The sequence below is a fragment of the Oncorhynchus nerka genome, linkage group LG11, assembly GCF_034236695.1.
Source record: "Oncorhynchus nerka isolate Pitt River linkage group LG11, Oner_Uvic_2.0, whole genome shotgun sequence".
Lineage (NCBI taxonomy): Eukaryota > Metazoa > Chordata > Actinopteri > Salmoniformes > Salmonidae > Oncorhynchus > Oncorhynchus nerka.
In genome coordinates this window covers 36020239-36039930 of record NC_088406.1, presented here as the reverse complement: position 1 = coordinate 36039930, position 19692 = coordinate 36020239, and the positions used below count along the sequence as shown (strand labels likewise).

General features: G+C 42.8%; 1 protein-coding gene across 2 annotated transcripts in view; it reads left to right on the top strand.

Moving 5' to 3' along the window:
* caln1 (calneuron 1) overlaps nt 1–19692 on the top strand; it is a 106423-nt gene that overhangs the window by 31168 nt on the left and 55563 nt on the right. For both annotated transcript variants that reach the window (XM_065024470.1, XM_029672555.2), the window contains exons 3-4: nt 2109–2252; nt 11307–11419. In XM_065024470.1, coding sequence (XP_064880542.1) covers nt 2109–2252; nt 11307–11419 — 257 coding nt within the window. The remainder of the gene's footprint in view (nt 1–2108; nt 2253–11306; nt 11420–19692) is intronic.

Sequence of the window (19692 nt, the reverse complement as noted above, 5' to 3'; positions counted from 1 at the left end):
CTAATAGAACTCAAAGGGTTTTCTTTAATGGAAGCTTCTCTAATGTCAAACATGTAAAGTGTGGCGTACCGCAGGGCAGTCTCTAGTCCCTCTACTCTTTTCTATTTTTCCAATGACCTGCCACTGGAATTAAACAAAGCATGTGTGTCCATGTATGCTGATGATTCAACCATATACACATCAGCAACCACAGCTAATGAAGTCACTGAAACCCTTAACAAAGAGTTGCAGTCTGTTTTGGTACAAATCCTTTCTTAAGTGCTAGACCTCAGCTGAATCTGGTAATGAATGGTGTGGCTGTTGAACAAGTTGAGGAGACTAAATTACTGGGCGTTACCTTAGATTGTAAACTGTCATGGTCAAAACATATAGATTCAATGGTTGTAAAGATGGGGAGAGGTCTGTCCGTAAGAAAGAGATGCTGTGCGTTTTTGACAGTACACTCCAAAAAGCAAGTTCTGCAGTCTCTCATTTAGTCTAATCTTGTTTATTGTCCTGTCGTGTAGTCCAGTGCTGCAAGGAAATACCTAGTTTAGCTGCAACTGGCCCAGAACAGAGCGGCACATTTAGCTTTTCATTGTAATCAGAGGGCTGATATAAATACTATGCGTACCAGTCTCTCTTGGCTAAGAATTGAGGTGAGACTGACTGCATCGCTTCTTCTTTTTAAAAGAAACATTAGAACAAACGTGTTGGAAATCCCAAATTGTTTGCATTGTCAACTTACGCACAGCTCTGACACACACAATTACCCCATCAGACATGCCACCTTTTCACAGTCCCCAAATCCATAACAAATTCAAGAAAGCATAGAGTATCATATAGAGCCCTTATTGCATGGATCTTCCATCCATCTCATATTGCTCAAATAAACAGCAAACCTGGTTTTAAAAAACAGATATGGCAACACCTCACGGCACAACGCCTCTCCCCTATTTGACCTAGATAGTTTGTGTGTATACATTGATATGTAGGCTACGTGTGCCTTTAAAAAAAATATGATGTAGTTCTGTCCTTGAGCTGTTCTCGTCTATTGATGTTCTGTATTTTGTCATGTTTGTGTGGACCCCAGGAAGAGTAGCTTCTGCTTTTGCAACAGCTAATGGAGATCCTAATAAAAAAACAAATACCAAAAACTAAATGTCACAGTAATGCCAAAAAGGTTATCAACGACAACAACCACCCAAGCCACTGCCTGTTCACCCTGCTACCATCCAGAAGGCGAGGTCAGTACAGGTGCATCAGAGCTGGGACCGAGAGACTGAAAAATAGCTTCTATCTCAAGGCCATCAGACTGTTAAATAGCCATCGCTAACATTGAGAGGCTGCTGCCTACATACAGACTTGAAATCATTGGCCACTTTAATAAATGGAACACTAGTCACTTTAATAATGCCACTTTAATACTGTTTACGTATCTTACATTACTCATCTCATATGTATATACTATATTCTATACCATCTATTGCATCTTGCCTATGCCTCTCGGTCATTGCTTATCCATATATTTATATGTATATATTCTTATTCCATTCCTTTAATTTGATTTGTGTGTATTAGGTAGTTGTTGTGGAATTGTTAGATTACTTGTTAGATATTACTAGAAGCACAAGCATTTCACTAAACTCTCAATAACATCTGTTAACCATGTGTATGTGACCAATACAATTAGATTTGACTCATTTAAAAACATCCATGGCTGCCTCTCTCTCTCTCTTACAATCTCACTGCATCTCTCTCTTTCCCCTCTCTCTCTTTCCTTCTATCCCCCCCTCTCTCTATTTCTCTCTCCAGTTCTCTGTCTCGCTCTCCCTGCTCACTGCCTCCCTGCCATAAGCCCAATTTTCTCTGTAAACACACTAATAAAATATTAATTCATGAAAGCAGAGAGGAGCCTGCTGACTTTTAGGCTTGACGCTGATGGGTATCTTTCAAACTGACACAGTACAGCGGCTTGTCGTACACACAGAGCAAGCTTATTTGCCACCACCATCTAAGTTGCCTGCAGGTTATTGCAGATGTCATTTGCAATGTTCTTGATATAAGGCACAGAGTTAAAATAATTCCTAACCATGGTGTATCCTCTCCTCTCCTCCTTGTGTTGACAGAGATCCGGGAGGCATTCAGAGTGCTGGACCGGGATGGGAACGGGTTCATCTCCAAGCAGGAGCTGGGTATGGCCATGAGGTCCCTGGGATACATGCCCAGTGAGGTGGAGCTGGCCATCATCATGCAGAGACTAGACATGGATGGTGAGTCACCTTCAGTACCCATTTCACACATTTACAGTATACAGACACATGAAGTTGCACATGCAACAGAAGGTCCCATGTTCGAGTCCAGTGAGAGACAGGAGCCCACTCTGTTACACGCACACATACATATTTAAACATGAAGAGATCCCTTCCCTCCTGTTTACACACCACGATCACGCCTTCACAAAGACATGGTCATATACACACTGTCAGAAACACACATATACATAAATAGATCCCGCTCTTCCTTTTTTACACATTCATACACATGTTCCTACATACAGTTCCCTTAGAAAGTATTCAGACCCCTTTACTTTTTCCACATTTTGTTACTTTACAGCCTTATTCTAAAATTGATTAAATAAAAATCCTCCTCAATCTACACACATAATGACAACGCGAAAAAAGTTTTTTGAAATTTGAGCAAATGTATTACAAATACAAAACACAAATGCCTTATTTACATAAGTATTCAAACCCTTAGCTATGAGAATTGAGCTCAGGTACATTCGGTTTCCATTGATCATCCTTAAGATGTTTCTACAATTTGATTGGAGTCCCCCTGTAGTAAATTCAAATGATTTAGCATAATTTGGAAAGGGACACACCTGTCTATATAAGGTCCCACAGTTGACAGTGCATGTCAGAGCAAAAACCAAGAATTGACCATAGACCAGATTTTGTTAGGCACAGATCTGGGGAAGGGTACCAAAAAATGTCTGCAGCATTGAAGGTCCCCAAGAACACAATGTCCTCCATCATTCTTAAATGGGAAAAGTTTGGAATCACCAAGACTCTTCCTAGACCTGGACGCCTGGCCAAACTGAGCAATTGGGGGAGAAGGGCCTTGATCAGGGAGATGACCAAGAACCCGATGGTCACTCTGACAGATCTCTAGAGTTCCTCTGTGGAGATGGGAGAACTTTCCAGAAGGACAACCATCTCTGCAGCACTCCACCAATCAGGCCTTTACGGTAGAATGGCCAGGCTGAAGCCTCTCCTTAGTAAAAGGCACATGACAGCCCGCTTGGAGTTTGCCAAAAGGCCCCAAAAGACTCTCATGCTGTGGAGATGTTTTTCTGCAGCAGGGACTTGGAGACTATTCAGGATCAAGGGAAAGATGAACTGAGCAAAGTACAGAGAGATGCTTGATAAAAACCTGCTCCAGAGCCCTCAAAACCTCAGACTGGGGTGAAGGTTGACCTTCCAACAGGACAATGACCATAAGCACACAGCCAATAAAACACAGGAGTTTCTGTCCTTGAGTGGCCCAGCCAGAGCCCGGACTTGAACCCGATCGAACATCTCTGGAGAGACCTGAAAATAGCAGTTCAACAACTCTCAAATCAAATCAAATTGTATTTGTCACATCGGCCGACTACAACAGGTTTCACCTTGCAGTGAAATTATTATTTACAAGCCCTTAAACAACAATGCAGTTTGAAGAAAAATAAGTGTTAAGAAAGTATTTATTAGAATAAAGTGAAGTAAAACAGTTTTTTAGAAGAATCTAACAGTAGCGAGGCTAATTTGTAAGTCGCTCTGGATAAGAGCGTCTGCTAAATGACTTAAATGTAAATGTAAATGTATATACTGGGGGTACTGGTACAGAGTGAATGTGCAGGGGCACAGGTTAGTTGAGGTAATTGAGGTAATATGTACATGTAGGTTGAGGTAAAGTGACTATGCATGGATAATAAACAGAGAGTAGAAGCAGCATAAAAATGGAGTAGGGGGACAATGCAAATAGTCCGGGTAGCCATTTTATTAGCTGTTCCGGAGTCTTATGGTTTAGGGGAAGAAGCTGATAAGAAGCCTTTTGGACATTGACTTTGCGCTCCGGTACTGCTTGCCGTGTGGTAGCAGAGAGAACAGTCTATGACTAGTGTTGCTGGAGTCTTTGGCAATAAAGGTCCTGGATGGCAGGAAGCTTGGCCCCAGTGATGTACTGGGCCGTACACACTACCATCTCTAGAGCCTTGCGGTCGGAGGCCAAGTAGTTGCCATACCTGGCGGTGATACAACCGGTCAGAATGCTCTTGATGGTGCAGCTGTAAAACTTTTTGAGGATCTGAGGACCCATGCCAAATCTTTTCAGTCTCCTGAGAGGGAATAGGCGTTGTTGTCCCCTCTTCACGACTGTCTTGGTGTGTTTGGACCATGATATTTATATCCTTTGTCTTGATCACGTTGAGGGAGAGGTTGTTGTCCTGGCACCACACTGCCAGCTCTCTGACCTCCTCCCTACAGGCTGTCTCATCGTTGTTGGTGATCAGGTGTCGTCGGCAAACTTAATGATGGTGTTGGAGTCATGCTTGGCCATGCAATCAAATGTGAACAGGGAGTACAGGAGGGGATTGAGCACGCACCCCTGGGGGGCTCCTGTGTTGAGGATCAGTGTGGCAGATGTGTTTTTGCCTACCCTTACCACCTGGGGGCGGTCCGTCAGAAAGTCCAGGATCCAGTTGCAGGTAGGTGTTTAGTTCCAGGGTCCAAGCTATAGTCAATGAATAGCATTCTCACATAGGTGTTCCTTTTGTCCAGGTGGGAAAGGGCAGTGTGGAGTGCAATAGAGATTGCATCATCTGTGAATCTGTTGGGGAGGTATGCCAATTGGAGTGGGTCTAGGGTTTCTGGGATAATGGTGTTGATGTGATCCATGACCAGCATTTCATAGCACTTCATGGCTACAGATGTGAGTGCTACGGGTCGGTAGTCATTTAGGTAGGTTACCTTAGTGTACTTGGGTACAGGGACCATGGTGGTCTGCTGGAAACATGCTGGTATTACAGTCTCGGTCAAATATAAGGTTGAAAATGTCAGTGAAGACACTTGCCAGTTGGTCAGTGCATGCTCGGAGTACACGTTCTGGTAATCTGTCTGGCCCTGCGGCCTTGTGAATGGAGACCTGTTTAAAGGTCTTACTCACATCGGCTATGGAGAGCATGAACACACAGTCGTCTGGAACAGCTGATGCTCTCATGCATGCTTCAGTGTTGCTTGCCTCGAAGCGAGCATAGGCTTGTTTCACTGAGCAGCTCGCAGCTGTGCTTCCCTTTGTAGTCCGTAATAGTTTACAAACCCTGCCAAATCCAACGAGCGTCAGCGCCGGTGTAGTACGATTCAATCTTAGTCCTGTATTGATGCTTTGCCTGTTTGATAGTTCATCGGAGGGCATGGCGCGAATTCTTGTGAGCATCCAGGTTAGAGTCCCGCTCCTTGAAACCGGCACCTCTACCCTTTATCTCAGTGTGGATGTTGCCTGTAATCCATGGCTTCTGGTTTGGGTATGTACATACGGTCACTGTGCGGACTATGTCATCAATGCACTTATTGATGAAGCCAGTGACTGATGTGGTGTACTATTCAATGCCATCTGAAGAATCCCAGAACATATTCCAGTCTGTGGTAGCAAAACAGTCCTCTAGCTTAGCATCTTTGTCATCTGACCACTTCCTTATTGAGCGAGTCGCTGGTACTTTTGGCTTGTAAGCAGGAATCAGGAGGATAGAGTTATGGTCAGATTTGCCAAATGGAGGGCGAGGGAGAGCTTTGTATGCATCTCTGTGTGTGGAGTAAAGGTGGTCTAGAGTTTTTTTCCTCTTGTTGCACATGTAACATGCGTATAGAAACGAGTTAAAACAGATTTAAGTTTCCCTGCATTAAAGTCCCCGGCCACTAGGAGCGTTGCCTCTGGATGAGGATTTTCTTGTTTGCTTATGGCCTTATACAGCTCGTTGGGTGCTGTGTTAGTGCCAGTGGTGGTAAATACACAGCTACGAAAAATATAGATTAAAACTCTCTTGGTAAATAGTGTGGTCCACAGCTTATCATGAGATACTCTACCTGAAGCGAGCAAAACCTCAAGACTTCCTTAATATCAGATTTCGTGCACCAGCTGTTATTTACAAATAAACTCAGACTGCCACCCCAGAGACCACCACAGCTGTTCTATCTGAACCCAGCCAGCTGTATTTTATTCATGTCGTCATTCAGCCACTTCCATTTTATTATCCAATGATTTGACGTTGGATAAAATCAAATCAAACTTTATTTGTCACATGTGCCGAATACAACAAGTGTAGACTTTACCGTGAAATGCTTACTTACAAGCCCTTAACCAACAGTGCAGTTCAAGAAGAAGAAAATATCTACCAAGTAGACTAAAATAAAAAGTAATAATAAAAAGTAACACAAATAGAATAACGAGGCTATATACAGGGGACACCGGTACCGAGTCAGTGTGCGGGGGTACAGGCTAGTTGAGGTAATCTGTACATGTAAGTGGGGGGGCAAAGTGACTATGCATAGGTAACAAACAAACAGCGAGTAGCAGCTGATGGTAAAGAGTAATCGCTGTCCTGATACCCAGAAGCTCTTTTTGGTCATAAGAGACGGTGGCAGACACATTATGTACAAAATACATTTCAAATAACGCAAACAAACACACACAATAGCACAATTGGTTGGGAGCCTGTAACACGGCAGCCATCTCCTCCGGCGCCATCCAACCTGACAGAGCTTGAGAGGATCTGCAGAGAAGAATGGGACAAACTCCCCAAATACAGGTGTGCCAAGCTTGTCGTGTCATACCCAAGACTCAAGGCTGTAATCGCTGCCAAAGGTGCTTCAACAAAGTACTGAGTAAAGGGACTGAATACTTATGTAAATGTGATATTTCAGTTTTTATTTGTAGATATTTTTGTAAAAGTATTAAAAACCTGTTTTTACTTTGTCATTATGGGGTATTGTGTGTAGATTGATGAGGGGGGAAAAAACTATTTAATCCATTTTAGAATAAATCAGTAACCTAACAAAATGTGGAAAAAGTCAAGGGTAATGAGTACTTTCCGAAGGCACAGTATGACTACATAATCACAAACATAATAAATACATTGACATGAGTGCTCATTCACCATTATGCACACACATTTGCATGTACATACAGTACATTACATGCACACAGTAATGTGCACTCATTCGCACCATACTTTCATATCACAACCTCCACTTTACACTTTAAATAAGCATGAAGGATCCTACTATCCAAACACACACCGGAAGAGCACTTAACACATCCCACAGTCCCATTGCAACAATATTTGTCTCTAAACTGTCTATGTGTAAAATGTTGGCTGTGGTCCCTTGCTCCCTTTCATCTTAATGAACTGTGTTGCACATATTTACGCTAACAAACACATGCGTACACACACAAACAAACACACACAACACACGTGATTACAAGTTGGGTGAATTTTGGCACATTTCTTCTGACAGAGATGGTGTAACTGAGTCAGGTGTGTAGGCTTCCTTGCTTTCACAGGCTTTTCCAGTTCTGCCCACACATTGTCTTTAGGATTGCGGTCAGGGCTTTGTCATGGCCACTCCAATACCTTGACTTTGTTGTCCTTAAGCCATTTTGCCACAACTTTGGAAGTGTGCTTGGGGTCCTTGTCCATTTGGAAGACCCATTTGCGACCAAGCTTTAACTTCCTGACTGATGTCTTGAGATGCTTCAATACATCCATATAATTGTCCTGCCTCATGATGCCATCTATTTTGTGAAGTGCACCTCCTGCAGCAAAGTATCCCCACAACATGACGCTGCCACCTCTGTGCTTCATGGTTGGGATGGTGTTCTTCGGCTTGCAAGCCTCCCCCTTTTTCCTCCAAACATAACCATGGTCATTATGGCCAAACAGTTCTATTTTTGTTTCATCAGACCAGAGGACGTTTCTCCAAAGAGCACGATCTTTGTCCCCATGTGCAGTTGCAAATGGTAGTCTGGCTTTTTTATGGCAGCTTTGGAGCAGTGGCTTCTTCCTTGCTGAGCGGCCTTTCAGGTTATGTCGTTGTAGGACTTGTTTAACTGTGGATATAGATACTTTTGTACTTGTTTCCTCCAGCATCTTCACAAGGTCCTTTGCTGTTGTTCTGGGATTGATTTGCACTTTTCGTACCAAAGTACGTTCATCTCTAGGAGACAGAACGTATCTCCTTCCTGAGCGGTATGATGGCTGCGTGGTCCCATGGTGTTTATACTTGCGTACTATTGTTTGTACAGATGAATGTGGTACCTTCAAGCGTTTGGAAATTGCTCCCAAGGATGAACCAGACTTGTGGAGGTCTACCATTTTTTTCTGAGGTCTTGGCTGATTTCTTTAGATTTTCCCATAATGTCAAGCAAAGAGGCCCTGAGTTTGAAGGTAGGCCTTGAAATACATCCACAAGTACACCTTCAATTGACTCAAATTATGTCAATTGGCATATCAGAAGCTTTTAAAGCCATGACATCATTTTCTGGAATTCTCCAAACTGTTTAAAGGCACAGTCAACTTAGTGTATGTAAACTTCTGACCCACTGGAATTGTGATACAGTGAATTATAGGTGAAATAATCTGTCTGTAAACAATTGTTGAAACAATTACTTGTGTCATGCACAAAGTACATGTCCTAACCGACTTGCCAAAACTATAGTTTGTTAACAATACATTTGTGGAGTGGTTGAAAAACTAGTTTTAATGACTCCAACCTAAGTGTATGTAAACTTCCGACTTCAACTGTACATGTGACATTTTAATCATTTAGCAGGTGCTCTTATCCAGAGCAATTTACAGTATTAGTGCATTCATCTTAAGATAGCAAGGTGAGACAACCACATATCACAGTCAAATATACAGGATACAAACATTCCATTCCAGCTAAACAATGAAATAGGCTAGCGTTTTGCTAACAACACATTTTCATATACATCTAAAATCTCTGTCAAACTCTTCAATTAAACTTGAAGCAACAATATGTTCATGCCTACTGCAATTCCAATGACTGAAAACAATAACACATGGGTACACATGAAGTTACCATAAGCAATCATTTTTGATGAAAAAATGTGAAAAATTGTTGGATAAAGTGTTTTGGAAATAAACCTTCTGTGGAATTATTAGATGTGTCCATGCTGGCCATGCTGCTGCTCCAGTTTCAACTGCCTTATTATTATTTGACCATGCTGGTCATTTATGAACATTTGAACATCTTGGCCATGTTCTGTTATAATCTCTACCCAGCACAGCCAGAAGAGGACTGGCCACCCCACATATGCTCTCTCTAATTCTCTCTTTCTTTCTCTCTCTCGGAGGACCTGAGCCCTAGGACCGTGCCCCAGGACTACCTGACATGATGACTCCTTGCTGTCCCCAGTCCACCTGACTGTGCTGCTGCTCCAGTTTCAACTGTCTGCCTTATTATTATTCGACCATGCTGGTCATTTATGAACATTTGAACATCTTGGCCATGTTCTGTTATAATCTCCACCCGGCACAGCCAGAAGAGGACTGGCCACCCCACATAGCCTGGTTCCTCTCTAGGTTTCTTCCTAGGTTTTGGCCTTTCTAGGGAGTTTTTCCTAGCCACCGTGCTTCTACACCTGCATTGCTTGCTGTTTGGGGTTTTAGGCTGGGTTTCTGTACAGCACTTTGAGATATCAGCTGATGTACGAAGGGCTATATAAATACATTTGATTTGATTTGATGTGTCAAAACACTGGATAATTGGAGAAATATTCAAAACGTTTTTCACCCAATTGTCTCTTTTTTAGCTTGTATTCTCCGCTCAAATGTTTGTTGTTTTGTTTTGTTTTGTTTTTTGAGGCAGAATTGCTAGAAAAACTGTAGTGGACTGATCTCAGGAAGATTGGAAAGTCATACCTGAATGCTCAAGGTGGTGGACTGCTCTCCACTCCAGATAAGAATGATTCGTGAAACGATGTATCCTCCCCTACTATTAAAGTATACCTGCTGTCAAATTGAAGGTTTGCTTGATATACCGCTTTCATCTCCTGCTTTGACAAGTTAGAACATCTAGGAGGACCTATCTGTCATATTTGTTATAGATATTGCTTGTACACTCTGAGGTGTGACAGCAATCAATGTATGAGTTCCTGTTGGTTTGGTAGAGGGGGAGGACTGGAGGACCATTTGTCATCTGCGATGCCTTTGAAATGCTCAGTTGATTTTTCTTGCTGTGACTGAATGAGGACACCCTGGCCAAGATAAGGAGGGTTGGCTGGATTGTTGTTGCGATTACATCTCTGTCATTGCAGTGAGAGATGTTTTCAAAACATCAATTTGTGTTATATTCAAAGTAATTTGCCTCAATCTCGTTTCATTTTCTTGTCTATAGACGCAACACAAAAGATCATGGTGATCAAATGGAGGAGGTGTCCATAGCCAGGTACATTACCAGATGAATGGGATTTGAGGGTGTTTATTGTGTCTTTGCCATGCTAGCAGCAAGGTGAATTAGAGACACGTGACACATTCACGGATGGCCATTGATTTTTTTTCTCTTTGAGCAGCAGCTGCAACAGTCCAGCTGATCTCTATAAGATATGGATGGACTCATTGAGTTGCTCTGATAATCTGTTCCACTGTCAGAACGATCCCTCAGATTGTTATCCAGCTCAGCAGAATGCCCTTGGTGGATTGCTTAGGAGCTTGTGGTCTTTGTTGGAGATCTCAGTATTGCAATCGCTCCTGTTGCTTTATATAGGGGTGTTATGCTCATAATACATGATGCCTGGCATCGGCTGCTTTTGTTAGGAAGTGTTCTTGGTTTAAATCACATCCATCCGTCCATCCATCCAGCCATTCATCCATCCATCACAATAGTTCAGGGCCCTGGCTGCACTGCCTGACTGTCCCCAGTGATGAGGCAGGATCCCACTCTGCATATGCATGGGCACAGAGAGGGACAATCGATGACATCAAACGTGACAGTGCCAGCGTGACTAAGGAGTTCACCCCCGTCAGGGGAGAGGGAGGAGAGTATGAGTGAAGGGGCAGATTGAGTTGCCCTGCATGGGCAGCACACAACCTCTTCTGCAGGAAAATTAGGAAGATGAAGGAGGAAGGAGAATAGGTATTGAAGGGAAGGAACACATACTCAAATGAAGACTTGGTATAAAATACAGTTATTGTCCTTTTTGCTGATTTGAAATAAAACTTTTTTTGTGAGTAAGACATGTCATACTGTGTGTCTGACTGTGTTTCTTAGGAGACGGGCAGGTGGACTTCGATGAGTTCATGACGATCCTAGGACCCAAGCTCCTGTCGTCTGAAACCAGGGAGGGCTTCCTTGGGAGCACGATAGACGGCATATTCTGGCAGGTAAGGACTTCTCTCTTTTCACCTCTATCTTCTCTCACCTTTCCTTTACCAAGCAGTGGCCTGCAATAGCTGCAGCCATGGCCAAGTTGTGCAATAGCTGGCAGTGAAATCGAAGACATTTATTCATCTTGATTTTCACAATGACGATCAATGTAGAGGCAGCAAAGAGTGTAGTGTGTCAGTTCCTGATGGACAGATGTTGTCTTGTCTGGTGGCAGTGCCTCCTGCCTTGGAGATGCTGGCAGGACATAATCTATGTGCCATTTGGCCAGATGTTCCTGCACTGAACCATAACGGAGGGGGGAGAGGATTATAGCTAGCGAGGGAGTCAGAGTAGTGATTGGATGACTAAGATGGCATGACTGTGTAATAGAGGGGAACACAATTATAGTGTGTGTGTGTGTGTGTGTGTGTGTGTGTGTGTGTGTGTGTGTGTGTGTGTGTGTGTGTGTGTGTGTGTGTGTGTGTGTGTGTGTGTGTGTGTGTGTGTGTGTGTGTGTGTGTGTGTGTGTGTGTGTGTGCGCGTGTGCGTGTGTGCGCGTGAAAGATAAGTAACAGAGTGAGTGGAAGGGACAAGGTGAGAAGATTCGAGCGAGTGAAAGAAGTGGGGGGTGAAAGCGAATGAATGAAAGAGTTAGAGAGTGTAAGGGAGAGAGAGAGAGAGAACAACCATAGCCACGGGAAGTAAGGGTAATGAGGGTGCTGCAGCAGCCCCTGAAAAATCTGAAAAATCTATATATTATACAAAATAAATATACAGTTTTTCTTTATTTTTACTATTTTCTACATTGTAGAATGATAGTGAAGACATCAAAACTATGAAATAACACATATGGAATCATGTAGTAACCAAAAGAAGTGTTAAACAAATCTAAATATTTTTTATATTAGAGATTCTTCAAAGTAGCCACCCTTTGCCTTCAACCAGTTTCATGAGGAAAATAACATCTCTGACCTACGCGGAAGATGAACTTTTTCCTTTAATTAACGAGTCCAACGAGAAGGATATACTACTTTCACTGGAACAGGCCCAGATCCCCGTAAAAGGGGCTGCAGATCGGGATGCCTTCTGAGAATCCATAGGCGAGCAAGTAAGCTCCCACTGCCACCCGTTCTTCTTGCTAATGTGCAATCAATGGCAAATAAAATGATGACATACGGTTAAGATTATCCTACCAACGGGCCATTCAAAACTGTAATATCTTATGCTTCACGGAGTCGTGGCTGAACGACGACATTATCAACATACAGCTGGCTAGTTTCACACTGTATCGGCAGGATAGAACAGCGGCGTCTGGTGATTTTTGTAAATAACAACTGGTGCACAATATCTAAAGAAGTCTCAAGGTTTTGCTCGCCTATCTACCTAGAGAGTTTTCATAGCTGTCTACAAACTACCACAGAATGATGCTGGCAATGAGACCGCTCTTCAATGAGCTGTATTCCGCCATAAGCAAACAGGAAAGCACTCACCCAGAGGCGGCTTGCTTAGTGGCCGGGGACTTTAATGCAGGGAAACTTAAATTTGTTTTACCAAATTTCTATCAGCATGTTAAATGTGCAACAAGAGGGAAAATAACTCTTGACCACCTTTACTCCACACACAGAGACGCATACAAAGCTCTCCCTCGCCCTCCATTGGGAAAATCTGACCATAATTCTGTCCTCCTGATTCCTGCTTACAAGCAAAAAGTAAAGCAGGAAGTACCAGCGACTCGATCAATAAAAAGTTGGTCAGAAGAAGCAGATGCTAAGCTACAGGACTGTTTTCCTAGCACAGAATGGAATATGTTCCGGGGTTCCTCCGATGGCATTGAGTACACCACATCAGCCATTGGCTTCATCAATAAGTGCATCGATGACGTCGCCCCAACAGTGACCGTACGTACTGTACATACCCCAACCAGAAGCCATGGATTATAGAGCTAAAGGCTAGAGCTGCCGCTTTCAAGGAGCGGGACTTTAACCCGGAAGCTATTAAGAAATCCTGCTATGCCCTCCGACAAACCATCAAACAGGCAAAGTGTCAATACAGGACTAAGATCAAATCGTACTACACCGGTTCTGATGCTCGTCAGATGTGGCAGGGCTTGCAAACCATTACAGACTACAAAGTGAAGAACAGCCGAGAGCTGGCCAATGACACGAGCCTACCAGATGAGCTAAACTTCTTCTATGCTCGCATCAAGGCAAATAACACTGAAACACACGAGAGCACCAGCTGTTCCTGAAGTCTGTGTGATAATGCTCTCCGCAGCCGATGTGAGTAAGACCTTTAAACATGTCAACATTCACAAGGCCGCAGAACCAAACGGATTACCAGGGCGTGTACTGCGAGCATGCGCTGACCAACTGGCAAGTGTCTTCACTGATATTTTCAACCTCTCCCTGTCCGAGTCTGTAATACCAACATGTTCTAAGCAGACCACCATAGTCCCTGTACCCAAGAACACCGAGAATACCTGCTTAAATGACTACCGACCCGTAGCACTCACGTCTGTAGCCATGAAGTGCTTTGAAAGGCTAGTCATGGCTCACATCAACACCATTAACTCAGAAATACTCTAATTTGCATACCGACCTAACATATCCGCAGATGATGCAATCTCTATTGCACACGCTGATCCTCAACACAGGACCCCCTCATGGGTACATGCTGAGTCCCCTCCTTTACTCCCTGTTCACTCATTACTGCACAGCCAGAAACAACTCCAACACCATCATTAAGTTTGCCGATGACACAACAGTGGTAGGCCTGATCACCGACAACGATGAGACAGTCTATAGGGAGGAGGTCAGAGATCCCTCAACGTGATCAAGACAAAATAGATGACTGTAGACAACAGGAAAAAGAGGACCGCGTATGCCCCCATTCTCATCGACGGGGCTGTAGTGGAGCAGGTTGAGAGCTTCAAGTTCCTTGGTGTCCACATCCCCAACAAACTAACATGGTCCAAGCACACCAAGACAGTCGTGAAGAGGGTACAACAAAACCTATTCCCCTTCAGGAGAATGAAAAGATTTGGCATGGGTCCTCAGATTCTCAAAAGGTTCTACAGCTGCACCATCGAGAGCATCCTGACTGGTTGCATCACTGCCTGGAATGGCAACTGCCTCGGCCTCTGACTGCAAGGCACTACAGAGGATAGTGTGTATGGCCCAGTACATCACTGAGGTCAAGCTTCCTGCCATCCAGGACCTCTATACCAGGCGGTGTCAGAGGGAGGCCCTAATAATTGTCAAAGACTCCAGCCACCCTAGTCATAGACTGTTCTCTCTGCTACCCCTCGGCAAGCAGTACCAGAGCACCAAGTCCAGGTCCAAGAGGTTTCAAAACAGCTTCTAGCCCCAAGCCATAAGACTCCTGAACATCTAATCAAATGGCTACGCAGACTATTTGCATTGTCCCCCCCCTGCCTTTTACATCGCCATCACTCTCTGTTGTTATCATCTATGCATAGTCATTGCTGCTGGTGAGTCTCTGATCCACCTCTACGCAGACGACACCATTCTGTATACTTCCGGCCCTTCTTTGGACACTGTGTTAACAACCCTCCAGGCAAGCTTCAATGCCATACAACTCTCCTTCCGTGGCCTCCAATTGCTCTTAAATACAAGTAAAACTAAATGCATGCTCTTCAACCGATCGCTACCTGCACCTACCCGCCTGTCCAACATCACTACTCTGGACGGCTCTGACTTAGAATACGTGGACAACTACAAATACTTAGGTGTCTGGTTAGACTGTAAACTCTCCTTCCAGACCCATATCAAACATCTCCAATCCAAAGTTAAATCTAGAATTGGCTTCCTATTTCGCAACAAAGCATCCTTCACTCATGCTGCCAAACATACCCTTGTAAAATTGACCATCCTACCAATCCTCGACTTTGGCGATGTCATTTACAAAATAGCCTCCAATACCCTACTCAACAAATTGGATGCAGTCTATCACAGTGAAATCCGTTTTGTCACCAAAGCCCCATATACTACCCACCATTGCGACCTGTACGCTCTCGTTGGCTGGCCCTCGCTTCATACTCGTCGCCAAACCCACTGGCTCCATGTCATCTACAAGACCCTGCTAGGTAAAGTCCCCCTTATCTCAGCTCGCTGGTCACCATAGCATCTCCCACCTGTAGCACACGCTCCAGCAGGTATATCTCTCTAGTCACCCCCAAAACCAATTCTTTCTTTGGCCGCCTCTCCTTCCAGTTCTCTGCTGCCAATGACTGGAACGAACTACAAAAATCTCTTAAATTGGAAACACTTATCTCCCTCACTAGCTTTAAGCACCAACTGTCAGAGCATCTTACAGATTACTGCACCTGTACATAGCCCACCTATAATTTAGCCCAAACAACTACCTCTTTCCCAACTGTATTTTATTTATTTATTTATTTTGCTCCTTTGCACCCCATTATTTTTATTTCTACTTTGCACATTCTTCCATTGTAAAACTACCATTCCAGTGTTTTACTTGCTATATTGTATTTACTTTGCCACCATGGCCTTTTTTGCCTTTACCTCCCTTCTCACCTAATTTGCTCACATTGTATATAGACTTGTTTTTTTTTTACTGTATTATTGACTGTATGTTTGTTTTACTCCATGTGTAACTCTGTGTCGTTGTATGTGTTGAACTGCTTTGCTTTATCTTGGCCAGGTCGCAATTGTAAATGAGAACTTGTTCTCAACTTGCTTACCTGGTTAAATAAAGGTGAAATAAAAAAATTAATTAAAAAAAAGTCATTTTAATAAATCTACCCACATGTACATATTACCTCAATTGGGGCGGCAGGGTAGCCTAGTGGTTAGAGCGTTGGACTAGTAACCGGAAGGTTGCAAGTTCAAATCCCCGAGCTGACATCGGTTGTTCTGCCCCTGAACAGGCAGTTAACCCACTGTTCCTAGGCTGTCATTGAGAATAAGAATTTGTTCGTAACTGACTTGCCTAGTTAAATAAAGGTAAAAAAATAAATAGAAATTACCTTGTCTAACCAGTGCCCCCGCACATTGACTCTGTACCGGTACCCCCCTGTATATAGTCTCTCTATTGTTATTTTACTGCTGCTTTTTAATTAGTTGTTACTTTTTTCCTTATTCTTATTCCTATATATTTTTTTTACTGCATTGTTGGTTAGGGGGTCATAACTTCTCTAAGGTACGGGGCACTATTTTCATCTCCAGATGAAAAGCGTGCCCAAAGTAAACTGCCTGCTACTCAGGCCCAGAAGCTAGGATATGCACATAATTGGTAGATTAAGACCAAGTCCATATTATGGCAAGATCAGCTCAAAGAAGCAAAGAGAAATTATAGTCCATCATTATTTTAAAGACATGAAGGTCTGTCAATCCGGAAAATGTCAAGAACTTTTGAAGTTTTGAAGTTTCTTCAAGTGCAGTCGCAAAAACCATCATGCGCTATGATGAAACTGGCTCTCATCAGGAAAGGAAGACCCAGAGTTACCTCTGCTGCAGAGGATAAGTTCATTAGAGTTAACTGCACCTCAGATTGCATCCCAAATAAAGTTCAAGTAACAGACACATCTCAACATCAACTGTTCATAGGAGACTGCGAGATACAGGCCTTCATGGTCGAATTGCTGCAAAGATACCACTACTAAAGGATACCAATAATAAGAAGATACTTCTTTGGGCCAAGAAACACGAACAATGGACATTAGACTGGTGGAAATCTGTCCTTTTGTCTGATGAGTCCTAATTTGAGATTTCTGATTCCAACCGCTGTGTCTTTGTGACACGCAGAGTAGGTGAACGGATGATCTCCACATGTGTGGTTTCCACCATGGAGCATGGAGGAGGAGGTGTGATGGTGTGGGGGTGCTTTGCTGGTGACACTGTCATGGATTTAATTTAGAATTCAAGGCACACTTAACCAGCATGGCTACATCAGCATTCTGCAGCGATACGCCATCCCATCTGGTTTGCGCTTAATGGGACTATCATTTGTTTTTCAACAGGACAAGGACCCAAAACACACCTCCAGGCTGTGTAAGGGCTATTTGACCAAGAAGGAGAGTGATGGAGTACTGCATCAGATGACCTGGCCTCCACAATCACCCGACCTCAACCCAATTGAGATGGTTTGGGATGAGTTAGACCGCAGAGTGAAGGAAAAGCAGCCAACAAGTGCTCAGCATATGTGGAAACTACTTCAAGACTGTTGGAAAAGCATTCCAGGTGAAGCTGGTTGAGAGAATGCCAAGCATGTGCAAAGCTGTCATCAAGGCAAAGGTGGCTTCTTTAAAAAATCTAAAATATATTTTGATTTGTTTAACACTTTTTAGGTTGCTACATAATTTACATGTTATTTCATAGTTTGATATATTCACTATTATTCTACAATGTAGAAAATAGTAAAAAAAACAAAATAAAATAAAACTTAAATGAGTAGGTGTGTCCAAACTTGACTGGTACTGTATATGTTTTGAAAAAATACATTTTCACAAAAGTAGTGCGCTGGGCCTTTACTAGTCCTGTATTTGCCGATCAATATATATATATTTTTTAAAGAAATTCACCCATCATGACAAGAAAATCACAGCATCCCTATGAGAACAACACTCTAGGGGGAGAGAGAGAAAGAAAAATAGAGAAAAAGAGAGGGACATTTGGCTATGTGGAGCACACTTGGCAGGTTTCTCTCTCTGATGCTATCATGGCTGTGACCCGGTTTGTCTCTGGTGAGCAGGAGCTCTTGGTTTACATTGTGAGGACATGCTCTCTGGTGCTGCAGGTGCAGACACTGTGGTCTCCGTGCCAATCCTGTTTGACTGAGATGAGCTGCTCTGACCTTGGCTTGCTGATATGAGAAGAGAGGATGGAGATCAGAGCGTGTGGTTGTCTGAAAAGTGTTATATTTCAACAACAAATAAATGGGGAAATCAGGAAATTGGAGTTGCTCAGATGATTTCTAGCTACTACTTTCAAAATTGTGTCTACAGCTGTCCTCCAAAGAGGGGGGATAGAGTTGGTTTTATGTCTCTGGAGGAATTGGTTCCCTCACATTCATGCTCACATTTATCACTGTTTGATAAATGAATATCCAGAGGCGCTTGGTTGATAATCTTGCTAATCTAATTTTATTTGTGAGGATATACCGTATATATCTTTGCTCTTCAGAAAAAAAGTATCTTAATGTGATTCCATCCTGATAATCCCTCCCCATTCTTCATGGTCGATGTATTGTAGCCTACAGTTTTACATTTTTATGTCCGGCTTCCTGCATTAACTTGCATAAAAGTGTGTGTGTGTGACACCTGTTTTTGTTGCTCAATGGTTCTCCTGCCCATTTCCTGTTTACTGGTTCTTATTTACATACAATAGCTTGTCTCTCTGAGTCAGAAACCTTTTGTGTGTAGTATTTGGTAGTATTTATTTCTGAATTGAGAGCTGACTATTCATTCACCTGAGCTCCCTGCTCTCTGAATGAGTTTGACAGAATCATTTTTATATATTTTTTACTTTAACGTCTCTGCATTCAAGTCGAGCAAAAAACAGACTTTTCTATTTTCTTTGCTTCTCAGTAACTTGAATTGTTAATTGAATTCACTTCATCTATATTTACTTAGACTACATATCAAATTAACATTAAGGGGCTTGTTGGGAGGTGTAAAAACAGAGGTACTCTTTGGGATTAGAACTTGCACCACTGTGTTTTCAGCCAAGAATCCTTCAATTAAGTAGGTGGAGAGAAAGAGTTAGAGAGAAGAATGCTGAACCAGCATGTCCTGTAGTTAAGACTAGTCTGAGTACCAGTCTCTTTAGCTAACATTCCACTCCTTGCCACTCCTTGTCATTGCCAAAGAGGTTCTTTCAATATGCGCTGGATTTACCACGGAGTTGCTCATTGTTTGTTGAAAATATTTTCCATGGCATGAAAACGTGGAGCCTCAAATAGAATTAGTAACAAAGTCAAAAGCGAACATTTAGCTATTAGCTAGCTTTTGTATTTTGAGGCTTAAAATAAAACTAAGGCGTTTTGTGGTTGTAATTGCAGTATTTATTTAGTTTGAGAATTTAGATGTGAGCTAGCAACATTTGACTGACTGGTTTCATCTGGACAATCGAAGAAAAAAAAGGTTGCTTAACAACCGGATAACAGGTTGTTCTGTGGAGAGAATAAAAAGTGATAGAGTTCCAATATTTGCATAATCGTTGTGATTGGAGGATAGCTGTGAGGGTGATCGAAACAGGATCAAATATTCTGCTCTCCTCGAGCTCATTAATGATAGAACATTCATATTTGA